We start from the raw sequence: 14143 nt of genomic DNA on the forward strand, positions 1-14143 counted from the left end.
AAGCAAAAATGGGTATGTTTGAAGGAATAGTGGTTCCAACAATGTTGTATGGTTGCGAGGCGTGGGCTATGGATAGAGTTGTGCGCAGGAGGATGGATGTGCTGGAAATGAGATGTTTGAGGACAATGTGTGGTGTGAGGTGGTTTGATCCGAGTAAGTAACGTAAGGGTAAGAGAGATTTGTGGAAATAAAAAGAGCGTGGTTGAAAGAGCAGAAGAGGATGTTTTGAAATGGTTTGGGCACATGGAGAGAATGAGTGAGGAAAGATTGACCAAGAGGATATATGTGTCGGAGGTGGAGGGAACGAGGAGAAGAGGGAGACCAAATTGGAGGTGGAAAGATGGAGTGAAAAAGATTTTGTGTGATCGGGGCCTGAACATGCAGGAGGGTGAAAGGAGGGCAAGGAATAGAATGAATTGGATCGATGTGGTATACCGGGGTTGACGTGCTGTCAGTGGGTTGAATCAGGGCATGTGAAGCATCTGGGGTAAACCATGGAAAGCTGTGTAGGTATGTATATTTGCGTGTGTGGACGTATGTATATACATGTGTATGGGGGTGGGTTGGGCCATTTCTTTCGTCTGTTTCCTTGCGCTACCTTGCAAACGCGGGAGACAGCGACAAAGTATAATAATAATAATAACAATAATATATGCTTGTATACGTATATATTTCTTACACACATGTTCGCCATTTCCCATGTTAGCAAGGTGGCACCAGGAAGAGACAAAGAAATGGTCTCATTTTCTCACTTTCCCTCTCTAACTATCAAGTATAATGGAAATAACAGAGAATGGATGTGAAAGAATGCAGCCTTTCTTCATCTGTTCTTGGCACTACCTCACTAACACAGGAAATGGGGGACAGGCATGAAAGAAAGAATAAAGTAAAATATAGCTTACCTTACCTTCTTGCCCCAAAAGTCCCAATTATCCTTACAAGATTCCTGCAGCACTCAGAAAATTGGCCATGTTCACCGGTTGGGACCACATGTCATAAAGTATTGTAATGTGTGTGTGTCTACATGCAAAAAAAGCAAGGAACCTCATTAGCAAGTATGCAGTGTCTTCTTTATAGTATCTGTATCACAGGCATGAAAGGTCCTGGGATATGATGAAATGATGCTTGTACTGTTGCTGTGATGGGTGATGTCCAGAGTGTCCGTGAGAAAGAGTGACTTGTGTTTGTCCAGGGAATGTGGTGTCTGATGGGTGTATGTCTGGTGAGAACAGGCAGGTGAAGCACCATTCAAAGAGGAGTGGATAATTGTTTGAAAAGGATGTTCAGAGATTCTTTATCTAGTCCAAATCTGGTGCCAATTTGCATTCTGAGGGCAATTAGTATATGTGTTGCTTCTGTGTCTTTACTGGTGTGGGTCGAGAATGTCATGTGTGTGACTGTCTATTTACAGTAACTGGAAGGTGTGAGCAGGATTTACATCTGTGTGGGGTTAAAAGAGTTACAAAGACTTCTTTGGAGATGTAGCCATTCTGCTCCGAGTGAACAACTGTTCCATTCGTGTAACGTTGTAATGCATGTTTAATGCTGCTACAGTGGTATCAGTGTATTGTAATGTGAAGCGTGTCACTACCTTGCTAATGTGGAAAATGGCGGACAATTAAGAAAAAAAATTCATATCTGATCACAGTTTCCCACATTTGTGAGGTAGCATCAGGAAAAAAGAAAGAAAGGCTGCATCCATTCTCTAACTGTCAAGAGTAATGCACCAAAACCACAGCTCCCTATTCACAACATGGACCCAAAGACTTTTCCTTGGTTTACCCCGGATGCTTCACATAACCTGGTCCAGTCCATTAACAGCACATCGCCCACTGTTCACCACAACATACCAATTCACTCTATCTCATGCACATTTTAACCCCTCTGCATTTTCAGGCCCAGATCACTCAAAATCTTTTTCACTCCATTCTTCCATATCCAATTTGATCTCCCTGTTCTCCTTGTTCCCTCCACTTTTGACACATACCCTCTTTGTCAACCTTCCCTCACTCATTCTCTCCATATGTCCAAACCATTTCAATACACCCTCTTCTGCTTTCTCAACTACACATTCCTCTTGCCCTTTCATTACTCAATCAAACCACCTTACACCACATATCATCCTCAAACACTTCATTTCCAACACATCTGCCCTCTCCATACAGCCTTATCTATAGCCCATGCCTCGCATCCATACTGCTGGGTCTACTATTCCTTCAAACATACCCATTTTTGCCCTTCTAGATAATGTTCTCTCTTTCCACACATTCTTCGGTGCTCTTGGAACCTTCATTCCCTCCCCCATCTCATGATACTTCTGCTTACATGGTTCCAATTGCTGCCATGTTCACTCCCTGATATCTAAAACATTCCACTACCTTTCATATTTGTTTGCCATCCCCAGCATTAGCAAGGAAATGCCAGGAATGGAACAGACCTCATTTCCTCAAATGCATTCTCTACACATCATATGTAATGCACCAAAACACAGCCCCCAGTTGCTTCACATACCTTGGGTCACCCCACTGTCAGCTCATCTATACACACATTGAAAATTCTAAATATCCAATCAACAACACAGTCATCTCCTTTCTTAAGTCTTTAATCTGCAATACCATTCTGTCCAGCCACCTTAAGACATTTCATCTTCTGGATGGCTTTCACCACCTCTTCTTTTTCATCAAACCACTTGTCATAACTCTCTCACTTCAAATACCTCCCTAGCCCAAATACCTTAAATCTGCTATGCTATCATCAAACTAATTCAACAGTCCTTCATAATACTCACACCATCTCTTCACTACTCTAACCTCATCAGAGCCTGTTACTACTTCCCCATTTACCCCCTTCAACAATGTTCCCACATGTGTTTATCTCATACTATTAACCTCCTTCTAAAACACTAAAACACTCTCACTCTCCCTGAGGTCTTTCTGATACTCACTCACCCTAACTCTCATTTGCCCTCTTTTTTAGCCCCTGCATCTTCCCCTTGACCTCCTGCCACCCTCACTGCACTTCCGTCACTTACATTCCTGATTAAACATCCCACTAGCTGCCCCTTTCATCACATCCACTTCCAAGAGTCTTTTTTGCATGCTTATCAATTAGTTCATAATCCAATAATGTCCACTTGCCATCTCTCCAACTGCATATATACTTTTAGATGTCTCTCTTTTTAAAACAGTCTTTTTCAGCACAAAATTCCACAAGCTGTTAGTACCCCATGACCTCAAATCATACCCTCAATTGTCATATTACTCACTTTCACATTCAAATTACTGATCACTAATACTGGATCTCTTCCATCATAACTGCTGGCACACTCACCTAGCTGCTCCCAAAACACTTACCTCTCTCCATTATTCTTCTCATTATCAAGTGCATAAGCATTAATAATCACTCACCTCTCATAATCCACTTTCATTTTACCCACATAAGTCAGGGGCTCACTTCCTTACGATCTTTTACAAATTCCCACACCTCCTTCAGCAAAAGCGCTATCCCTTCCTTGCATGGGTGCTGCTTGTATGCTTGTAACACCCACACAATTGAGTGCCTTACCAGGCTGGAACTGGGGAGGAGGGAATGTCTCTTACATCCAGTATCCCTCCCAACATCTCGAACATGGGCTATCGTGCTTTTGGTACATTATCACCCTTTTATCAATATCATTCAGCCATGCATGGAACATTCATTCGTGTCTTACAGGCATTCCTTAATGCTATCTTTAATATTTCTTCACTCGTTTTCATTAAGTATCTGCTTAATTCATTTAGTAATAACATTCAGCCATAAATGGGATGTAGCTCTAATGTTCTCCCTTAACCTTTTAAAGTTTATCTTAGAAAATAAAGAGCTTCATACACAGACTTGCACCTCCGAATGTTTCCTTCATGCTTTCTACTTACCTTTTACAGGTGTACTGGGTGCTGATGAAACAGGGGTGTTGTTACCAGAATTTGCTCTGGATTTGTCTCCAGCATCTTTGTACTCTTTATCTTTTTCACGGGACCCAGTTATTGGTTCCAGTGGCATCTCACAATAAGGTATTTTTTCGGCTGCACTGTAGGAGTGGATCAACACTGGAGCAATGTTGGCATATTCAGGGCACAGCAAAGGTTCAATCCTGTGAAAAAGAAAAAAATTCTCCTTCAGGACTGCCAGTTCAAGTGAGGAAAGAATGCTGAGCTTTTGGGTGCAGCACTGGTTTCTTAAAAATCAATGATCAAAGATAAGCAGTTCTCCAACCACAGTCTTATATCTAATAGTTCTAACTGAGCATGTCCATGATCTACCCCTCCTCTAAATGAGTACTATATCACTTTGGGTAAACTCAGCAGTCATCCATGTGCAGATGTTTTCTGACTTTCCCTGTGATGATTAATGTGTAATTGGAAGGCCTGCCCCTAATTTTTCTATATATCCTGGCCAGGATGGAATCCCATCCCTTCTTCTACCTGATCACTCTCCCCCATATCATGATTGACTGTTCTTATTCCAGTACTTGCTGCATTAGGGACAGAGAAACCCAAGTCATGAAGCTCGCCCCTTATCTAAAACCCAATCTGCTTTCATTTCTGATTGGAGTTCCTGCAAAGCTCTGCTTTGTAAAGCCAAACACTATGTAATGCATCAAAAGTGTGCTGATTTGACTTCCACTAACAGATCTTTCTCGTCCCTAAAAAAAAAAGACATCTATAATAACCTCTGAATTTCAATCATTCCTCCCCTCTTCCAACCTGATCAAACTATAGCTAATTCTCCAAGCGATAAGTCCACTTTCTTGGTACCTTGTATTTTACTCCAATTCACCTTTGGACGATTCATAATCTCTATCTCCCCCATTTCCTCCTATCGAAGTATACCAACTCCTGCGTTGCCTTCACACAAGTCATCTAAGCCCTCTCTGCCACCAAATGAGAAAAGCATTTGTCCAAGCTAGCATACATTTCATGTTCTATTGGAGTATGCCAAAGCTAGCTCTGATCCTTGCCCTTTCATTTCATCTTTATCTAAAACACACTTTATCTTCCTCTTGGAAGCATGCCTTAATGCAGCCCATCCTTCATAAAAAAAACTGTACACGCACTTCGAACTACAGGCTCAATCATCTCACTTCTGTTGTCTCTCAAGTCTGAAATTCTCCTTAAATCTTACATTCTCAAGTACTTATCATCCCATTCCCTTCTTTCCAACCACCAATAGGGCTTTTGCAAGATTTTCATATAAGCCTTTATGGATACATAGTATGCATAACAAATATACAATACAAAGTATAATGATATAAAATCTCCCCTCCCAAGAGGTCAGATGCACATGGTGAGGACTACAGGTCCAAGTGGCCAGGGCATCTGCTTTGCCTACTCTGTTGTCTGTGACGGTGGTGACACTTTGAGGATGTCTATGAGTTCTGTAGTGTCAGAGGCTGCAGCATGGTGTGGTCATACGAAACAGCGAATATGCTAAATATGCTAGCACAAATGCCCACTAGGCAACCTCATGTGATAGTTGTGGTTGCAACAAACATCAACCATTGTCCTGACCATGTTCCAGGGCTTCAAGGCATGGTCCTAGATATGCACAGCAGCATCAACTTTAAGGGAAGGAACAGAGCGAGCAGAACAGTTATAGTACTACTCAGTCCTCTGATTGAGGGTGAGCTAGCAAGCATCACACACTCATCAGCCATATCCTACCACTCATGAACATATGAAAGTATGTGTTCTGGCATTGCTGTCCATACAGGGGAGCCAAGTAGAATCTGGTATGTGAACTTGCTGGACCTGCCATCTGGATGGGACATGATAAAGATCTCAATAAGACCACATTCAAAGTGTTCATCAAAGTTACCAGTAGTTACAGTTTTCATAAAAAAGCATTTTACATGTCTAAGCTTCAGCAAGCTCATTTGACTGTGGGTAATGTGGTGCTGAGTGTGTCAAGACTGACATCCCACCCCCTGAGGGCAGATCTGGAATGGAAGGAGGCTTTGGCATGCATTGCATGTCTGCAAGATGTTCACAATGCCATTTGTGATGCCAGGCTACCATACTGTTTGGCAGGCTCTGCACTTGGTAGCTTCTACAATCACTGTGGGAATCATGGAGTTGGGAAAGGACAATGCAGTGGACTGCAGCAGAGATGAAAGTCTAAGCATCATGTAGTACTAGTCACTCATCTATAAAAAGACTGTCCCTAATTTTCAATAAGTCTTGCTGAGCTGGAGCTACCTTCTTCCTGACCATGAGGAATCCCAAAGTAACTGTATCATAGAACTGGCAATAGGTATCAACAGCAGCAACCTTAAATAAATCATTGATGTTTCAATACTTGGGTCAACACACCTACAGATGTAGTGGGTAACATTATTTTTGGCTCCCAGGTCAGCTAACAAAGGGTCATTAACTGGTGTGCAGGAGAGCATGTCAGGAATGGCATGATCTTTACTCTTACGCCATAATAACCTTGTAGGTAAACTGTGCTGTTTTCCCATCAGATACTGCAGGTGTGGGTTCTCCATAGTGTCAAGTACACATTTCAACAGTGCTCTCATTGCTGCAGCTATATGTAGTTCTAGGATGGCATATCATATTTCTTCATCACTCACAAAATGGGAGCCAAACTAGATCAGCATCCACTTCTCACCAGACTGCAGGAAGTGTTGGTCTGCAGCATTGTCAGTAACTCAGGATCACAGAGGGTAAACACTGTAGTCATTTGGTAAAGAGCCTGCTTTACAATCTGGAAGGATGCCTGTGTTCTGATGTCTAAACAAACTTGTACTTTGGGCTGAGAAGTGTGCAGAGTACATCAGAAGCAAATACGATGCTTGATTTGAAGTCCCCCAGACCTAAGGCCTATGATGTCGAGAGGAATAAGAAAGTATAGGATCCCCTTGATTATCTCTATGTTTGTTCTTACTCCATCAGCTGGTATTCCATTGTGATTCTGTGTTTGTGGCACTGTAGCAGAAAAAGAAGCCTTCCTTCTCATTAATGCTCCAGATATCACCTCTCTGAAATTTTTCTTTCTATTTGCCTTAATGCTGCTGCCCTCTCCCTGTTCTACAAGTGCTAAACTGGCCACCAATCTTATAAATGTCCAAATATCCCCACCACCATGGCTTGGACAAGCAGCATACACCTGCTGCTGCTTCTCATAGTTTCCATGTGGAGACTGGCCATGGAAGGACTAATCATTATGATATCTCTTTCTTTCCTTGACCAGCAATGCTATGAAATTCTCTTCCATCTCTTGCCCTTCTGCCCTACCTTTGAAAATCAGGTCTAAAAATACTTGCAAATACTTGATTATTTTCTCCATTCTTTTTCTGTTAATGTATTCTTCTAACCCAAGATAGCCTTAATTGTGATAAATCAGTTACTGCATAAAAACATTATTTGTGAACTTATCTCATGGGTGGATTTCTATCAATTCAACTTCAAATAAACCCCACTTGTGGCTGCAGGAGAGGGCTGGCAGCAGACAGTTGAAGATTGGCCCTAGCTGGCAGTAGTCAACCAAGGACAGGCAAGAAGTCACAGCCAACAGTAGTCTCACTTTCATTTTGCCTTTGGGTTTGGTGCACCCCATGACTCACACACGTTGGAATCCTTGGCCATGTTTCAAGATGGGACGGGTGGAGTGCCAACCTTTAGCACTCTGCAAGAGACCCCTCCTTGCAGAGGGAGTTCATCTCATCGACTGCTGAAGGGCTGCCAGGATGGTAACACCAACGGTTCCCCCTATTGCCGGATAAGGACTTTTTTATGCTCAGATTTCTAAATTCCTGTTAATTCAATTTATCACATGTGAGTTCTGATTTTGGTCAGATGATTAAGTCTGACAAGCCATGATTAACTAACTGACTGCTTATTATAAAAACCAATTTTCAACTGTTCAGGACAATTTCTCTTAACAGTTTTATCTGCAACTAAACCCTATATAACTCTTATCAAATAATTAGTTACCTACTGAAGAGGATCCTCCAAACACTGAGGTTCCAATATATATCTATACATGTATATACTTCCAGTGATGCTCCTCTCACACACTGATTTCCTTACTTTGTCAAATTAATCACTCCCACCAGCAACATGCAGCTGATAAGAAATGCCACCACAAACTGCAGCTCTTCAACATGATAAAGTCACCATTCTCGAAATACCTTTTATACAATGAAATCGCTCACACATCACAGATTTAACTCCAAAATAATCTTTCTTCACTTTAAAAAAATTGAATCTCCCTTTCATTCTTCACCTCATAATCTATGTTGTATGTAAAAATATGTCAATAACATGTAAAAATAAAAGGAGTGTTATAAATCTACTGGGTTAAGATCTTTGTAAGGCCACTGTCACTGAACCACATTCTCCTATCTTCTCCAGAGTATTACTAAAACCAAGTTTTCACAATAAAACTTTGTAATTATCTCACAAAGTGTTAGTAACTTACTGGAGGACATGGCACACAAAGGTAAAGTCAACAGTGCACACAAAGTCACAGAGGAGGTAGGGAAAGACAAAGGCAACAAAACAGGCTGTTGTAAAACATAAAGAAAAGCCAGCAAAACAAAAGATGGCTGTAAAGAAAGAATGTAAGAGGAAACATCAGTACCACCCACCAGGGTATCAGGAGCTGCATAGAAAGCCAACATTTCAGTGGTTGTTAAGTTGCACTCATCTAATCCAAGTAGATGTCTTTTCTTTCTGCCTCACCCACACGTGGACTACTGGCATTCTGTCCACAAACAAACTCTCTCCTTGTCACACATGACAACATCTAACTCTCACAACTCACTCTTTGTTACTCAAGATTTTCCTTCAATGAGAGCTAAGTGCTGGCACTGCCTTTTGGTAAAATGGTAGGAGCAATAAACAGAAGCAGTAGGTAGAAACATTAGGCTGGAGAATTAGCTAGAAACATTAGGCATAAGTGTTAGACAGAAGTAAAAAGTTGGTACATTAGGAACATTAAGTAGACACAACAGGTTGAAAGAGACAGTACAAACATTAGGTAGAGCCCCATGGAAACACTGCCCTCGAGTTGCCCTTGGCTACTGGCTTATTAAGGGTGTGGTAATAAAGGTTAAGAAGTGCCACTAGAGTTCACCCAGTTATGGAGACTCTTTCACTGTGAGCACCCCTTTGAGGAAGTTCCCAGAGGGAATGGGCATCAGGGGCAAGTAAACAGATAAAAACAAAGCTGTGATGGTAAAGAATACAGTAGAGGAGGCAGCAAAACAGGATGGAGACAAAACAACAGTGAACACAGTTGTAGTTAAAACAACAATGGTGGAGGCAGCAAAACAAAAGGTTGTAAAAATACAGATATTAAAACAGCAGTGAAGGAAGCAGCACAGGAGCAAAAGTAGAAAAATGAAAGCAGCAAAACAAAAATGAAGTGAGCCAACAGGTGTCATAAAACAGCACTGGAGGGAACGACACAACTTTGGTCATAAAACTTAACAGTGGAGGATACAGCATAACTAAGGTGGTAAAGACAACAATGGGGAATGCAGCACAATAGAGGCAGTAAAATAAGAGATGAGAATGCAGCACAGCTGGGCTGGAAAAGACAACAGTGGAGGTTGTAGCACAATTCAGGTAGTAGGATGACAGAGGAAGATGCACCATAATTGGGGTGGTAACAACAGTGTATGGAAGTAAAGACACCAGTAGGAATGCAGCACTACTTGACTGACGAACACAACAGTGAGGATGCAGCACTACTAAGGTAGTTGAGACAGCATTGGAAGATTTAGGACAACTTGGGTGGTAAAGACGTGAAGATGCAGCACTAATATGGTGGTTAAGACAGTAGAAGATGCAGGACAACTAGGGTGGTAAAGAAACTGTGGAGGATGCACCATAACCTGGGTGGTAAAGACAACAGTGGAGGATGCAGCACAACTGGGGTGGGAATGATTACAGTGGTGGAACCAGAACAACAAAAGGTAGTAAGATGACAGGTGAGAGGACAGAAGAGACTGTAGTGGTCACCTATATGCTACTGGATCAGCTGGGTGAAAGATGTTGAGGAGACGCTTGCATAGTTTCTGTGGGATGATGTCTGGGGCTTCTACCTGGGAGTGCTTTGTGCGCAAAGCCAGGAACACTGCCAGCGGGGAACCCAAGCAGAAGAAATTTTCTATCTGGAATGATTAACAGTATTTAATCTACACAACAGTTAAAACAGAGAAATTATTCTGCATTCAGTTTCATAGCTAAAATAACATGATGATCAATCTACAGGAACTTAGTGAGTGGAAAATGGTCAGTATTCACAAACTAGTAAACCTAGAGGTCAATCACAATACTACTCTAAGTTGACAGGGTGTTATTTGCTATACCCTATGCAGAGACTGTCACTTAAGCTAATGAAATACCAAAAATGTCATCCCTTCACACTGGAAAGGTCCTCCTAAATGAATAGTAATACACACAGTATCATATTAGTTTCTCCATCTATAAACAACAACTAAATCCTCGCATTCAAGACAGTGAGAAGACTTTATCAAGGGTGTAACGCATGTGTATAAGTAGGAAGAAAGGAGAGTGAGTGGTTCTAAGTCAATCTGCAGCAAGAGTGTGTGATGTCACAAAGGCTGTTTAATTTCTTAATGGACAGGGTGTGGAAGGAGGTAAATGTGAGTCTTGGAGAGAGGGGTGAGTATGCAGTCTGTAGGATATAAGATGACCCGGGAAGTATATACAACACAGGTTAAAATGAAATCCTGGGAGGAGCATCTGGCCACCACAGCCAAATGAAGGTTATAAGATGAAGGCACTAGTTTTCCAAGATTTTCCTAAGCACCAACCTCAACTCGTTGGGCATGACATAGTCTTTATTGTATCACAGTCCCAAAGGTGTGACAAACATATTGATGGAAAGACAAATGCCTACACACCAGAAGTCAGATATGTATCCTGGGAGGAGTAAGCGACAAATGTATCAATGGAAAGACAAATGTGTATGCACCACAGGTCAGATTCAAACCCTGGTGTATATACATTTGTGTTTCCATAGATACGTATGTCACACCACCAGGGCCCCAGTATATCAAATTCCATGTTTCTCCCACCAAATCGAGAATAGGGCAAGGAAAAACACTGGAAACTGATGCCTGTGTCTTTCAATGTCAGTGTGGCCATGGCGGCCAGACACTCCTCCTAAGGTACAAGTTTGACCCATGTGTATATATATATTTGTCTTTCCATTAATATATTAGACCATAGCCTCAGCAGTGGTTCTACTTTCAACATCTCATAAGAACTGCTTCAGGCCAACCTGCAGTAAACTTACCCAATATAAGTGTATATTCAGAGCCACCTTAAGCAAATGGGTTTACTAGTACCACTACATCCACTGCCACAAACAGGTAGGATTCTGATATAATGGATGAGGCCTGCTCTTCTACCTACAACCAATGGTCCTCTGACATATAAGGCACATAACTACAAAAAAGGTGAATTTCTTAAATGATAGCAAGATCAGATGGGTCATATCTTGATGTCCTATAAGCTCTTCGCAAGTGGAAATGACTATAACTCATACAGAATCTACTGAAAATAACAGGCAAGGGGGTGCACATGGAGCAAGTTCAGCAGCTGATCAACAGATGCAGAGCATGGAGATTGATGTGGTGGAATATCTACCTGAGGTCATACAAACAGGGGTACTCAAGAAATTAAGTGAAGCTGTTAGAGAAGGAGCAATCTCAGAAGTTTAATGCCTGGATGACAAAATTCTAGAAAAATGCAGGACATACAAGACTAGTAATTGTTAGCTAAAAGGGAGATTTTAAGAGAAAGTCAAAGACAGTGAGGTTAACAATATGACACTGAAGGAATTAGCTGAAATGTGGTTGGCACCATATTAAGAAGATTTTTTAAGAAGGATGGTGATATAAGCAAATCATAGATTTTTTTTGGTTTGGAATAAGATTATATGCTAGATAAAGAAGAATGGAGAAAGAAAGAAGATATATTCATTGAAAGATCACTGGAAGCTATAGAACTTTCACGTGCAATTTCAGTGATAAAGAAGAATTGTTGATTTCAATCAATACATATAGGAATGTACAGTTATGGTTACATTTGCCTTGGAGTCATCTAACCAAAAGGTACTTAGGAAAGCCAAGAACCTTAAAGACAATGTGGAATTCAATGAAGCATACATCAACTGAGATAGATCAAGGAAGAAAGAGAGGAAAGAAACAAAGACAGTCAGAAGGCAAAAAACTGGAGATGCCAAATGAAGCAAGAGGACACAGCAGAGAGGTTGGGAATTTCAAGAGATGGTAATGTTACACTGAAAGTAATGCATACAAATCATGAATTTGGATTTAATGGTAAAAAGCTAAAATTCAAGGATCATAAAAAGGTAAAGTGCACACGATATTGTACTGGAAACAAAAGTACCTAAAGAGATAAAATCTGACCTGTTCTGCCCAGAGTGGTACATGACAGCAAGGAGGAAAAGGAAAAGGAATGAGAAGGCAAAGTAGGGTGATGACTAGCCTTCATAATAAAACACTGCCATAAGCTTCAGGAAATATTTGAAGACAGCTCATTCAGACAAAACACTTAATGGGAAGAATAACGGTAAGTTAGACACACATGATGGTGTTGATATTTTTTCATATATTTTCACAATTTCAAATGTCCGTGAAGTAGAACCAGAAAGAGACACATAAATGAGCTTTCACTCATCCATCAAATCAGAGCCCCCTATTCACAATTAGGACCCACAGACCTTTCTGTGGTACCCCATCCACTTCACACACTCTGGTTCAACCAATTTACAGCATATCATAGCCTGTAAACTACACTGCTACAATTGCTCTATCCCCTGCATACCTAGTATTCTCGCACACTCAATCCAAATATGTTTTCAGAATTTCTCTATCACCAATATTTTTTGTTCCAGCATACTCGCATATCATTACGTACAGTATATGTGTAACAGTGCTCTATGGAGCATTTAAAACAAAAGTTTAACAAACACAGTTATTTTCATTGTTTGTGAAGTGCAATAGCTTCTTTTTGAAAGCACATTTCTTGATAAATGAGTCACCAGGGGCCTGCAGAAAAACAAATGGAAATGTTGGGATATTCAAACAGTGCCCACTCCTGAGTAACAATTCTCTGTCAGTTGCAGGATAGAATTCACTGTGTAAACACTGTCTTTTCCACTCTGTTAACAGATTGTGCTTCTGTGTATTCAAGTGTTGTGCTGGTGCCCCATCTACCATTATAATTCTGAGAAACTGTGTGAATAGTCTGAATTCTTTCTACTACATCCACGGAGAATTGATGTTTATACCGCGAAAATGTTCTTTCACACCCCTCATTAAAAAATGCTATGAGCATTACTTTGGTTGTAGAGTGGGTGACCAGGATAAAAGTTGGGCCTCCCATATTTGTTGTGTCACGTGTCAGGCTTTTCACAGCATGGGCAAAAGGTTCACGCCATATTCCTTTTGCCATTCCTATGGTTTGGAGAGATCTCACAAATCATGCTTTAGAGTGCTACTTCTGCATGACAAATATAAATGGTGTGACATCAAAATCCAAGCATACTGTTAAATATCCTAATTTACCATTTGTTATGAAGCCAGTACCTCACAGTCAGGTATTACCTGTGCCATAGCCTCCAAGAAACATAACACTGAGTGATGATGAGTTTGATAATGAGAAAGTGGACCAAGCAGAGGACAACATGGATCTAGCATTTGGAGCAAGCTGTTCTTAAAGTGAACCACATTTGAGGAGTCAAGATCTTGATGATCTCATCTGTGAAGCAAGCTGAATTTTTGGGTTCCTGGTTAAAAGGCTGGAACCTTCTCCACAATGAATCTAAAGTTTGTTTTTATCATGATCACCATGTCATTTTCAAGGATTTTTTCTCCCTTGGAGATGATCTGATGTTTTGCAAAGATGTTCAATCTGTTGTGGAGGCATTTGGCCATGAATATAACATACATGGGTAGCGCTTGTTTAATGACTCATCAAAATTAAGCTTGAAAGCAGTTCTACTCCAAAACAGAAATAAGTTCCCCTCCATTCCTCCGGCTCATGAAGCTAACATAAAGATATCATACGTTAACATGAAGCTTCTTTTGGAAAAAATTAAG

General features: G+C 40.9%; 1 protein-coding gene across 1 annotated transcript in view; it reads right to left on the minus strand.

Moving 5' to 3' along the window:
* Nucleotides 1-14143, minus strand: part of LOC139755088 (phospholipase DDHD1-like) — a 68623-nt gene that overhangs the window by 27407 nt on the left and 27073 nt on the right. Inside the window, exons 8-9 of the mRNA XM_071673197.1 lie at nt 10008-10159; nt 3912-4129 (exon numbers count right to left, since the gene is read on the minus strand). Coding sequence (XP_071529298.1) covers nt 3912-4129; nt 10008-10159 — 370 coding nt within the window. The remainder of the gene's footprint in view (nt 1-3911; nt 4130-10007; nt 10160-14143) is intronic.

The sequence above is a fragment of the Panulirus ornatus genome, chromosome 18 (genome assembly GCF_036320965.1).
Source record: "Panulirus ornatus isolate Po-2019 chromosome 18, ASM3632096v1, whole genome shotgun sequence".
Taxonomy (NCBI): Eukaryota; Metazoa; Arthropoda; class Malacostraca; order Decapoda; family Palinuridae; genus Panulirus; species Panulirus ornatus.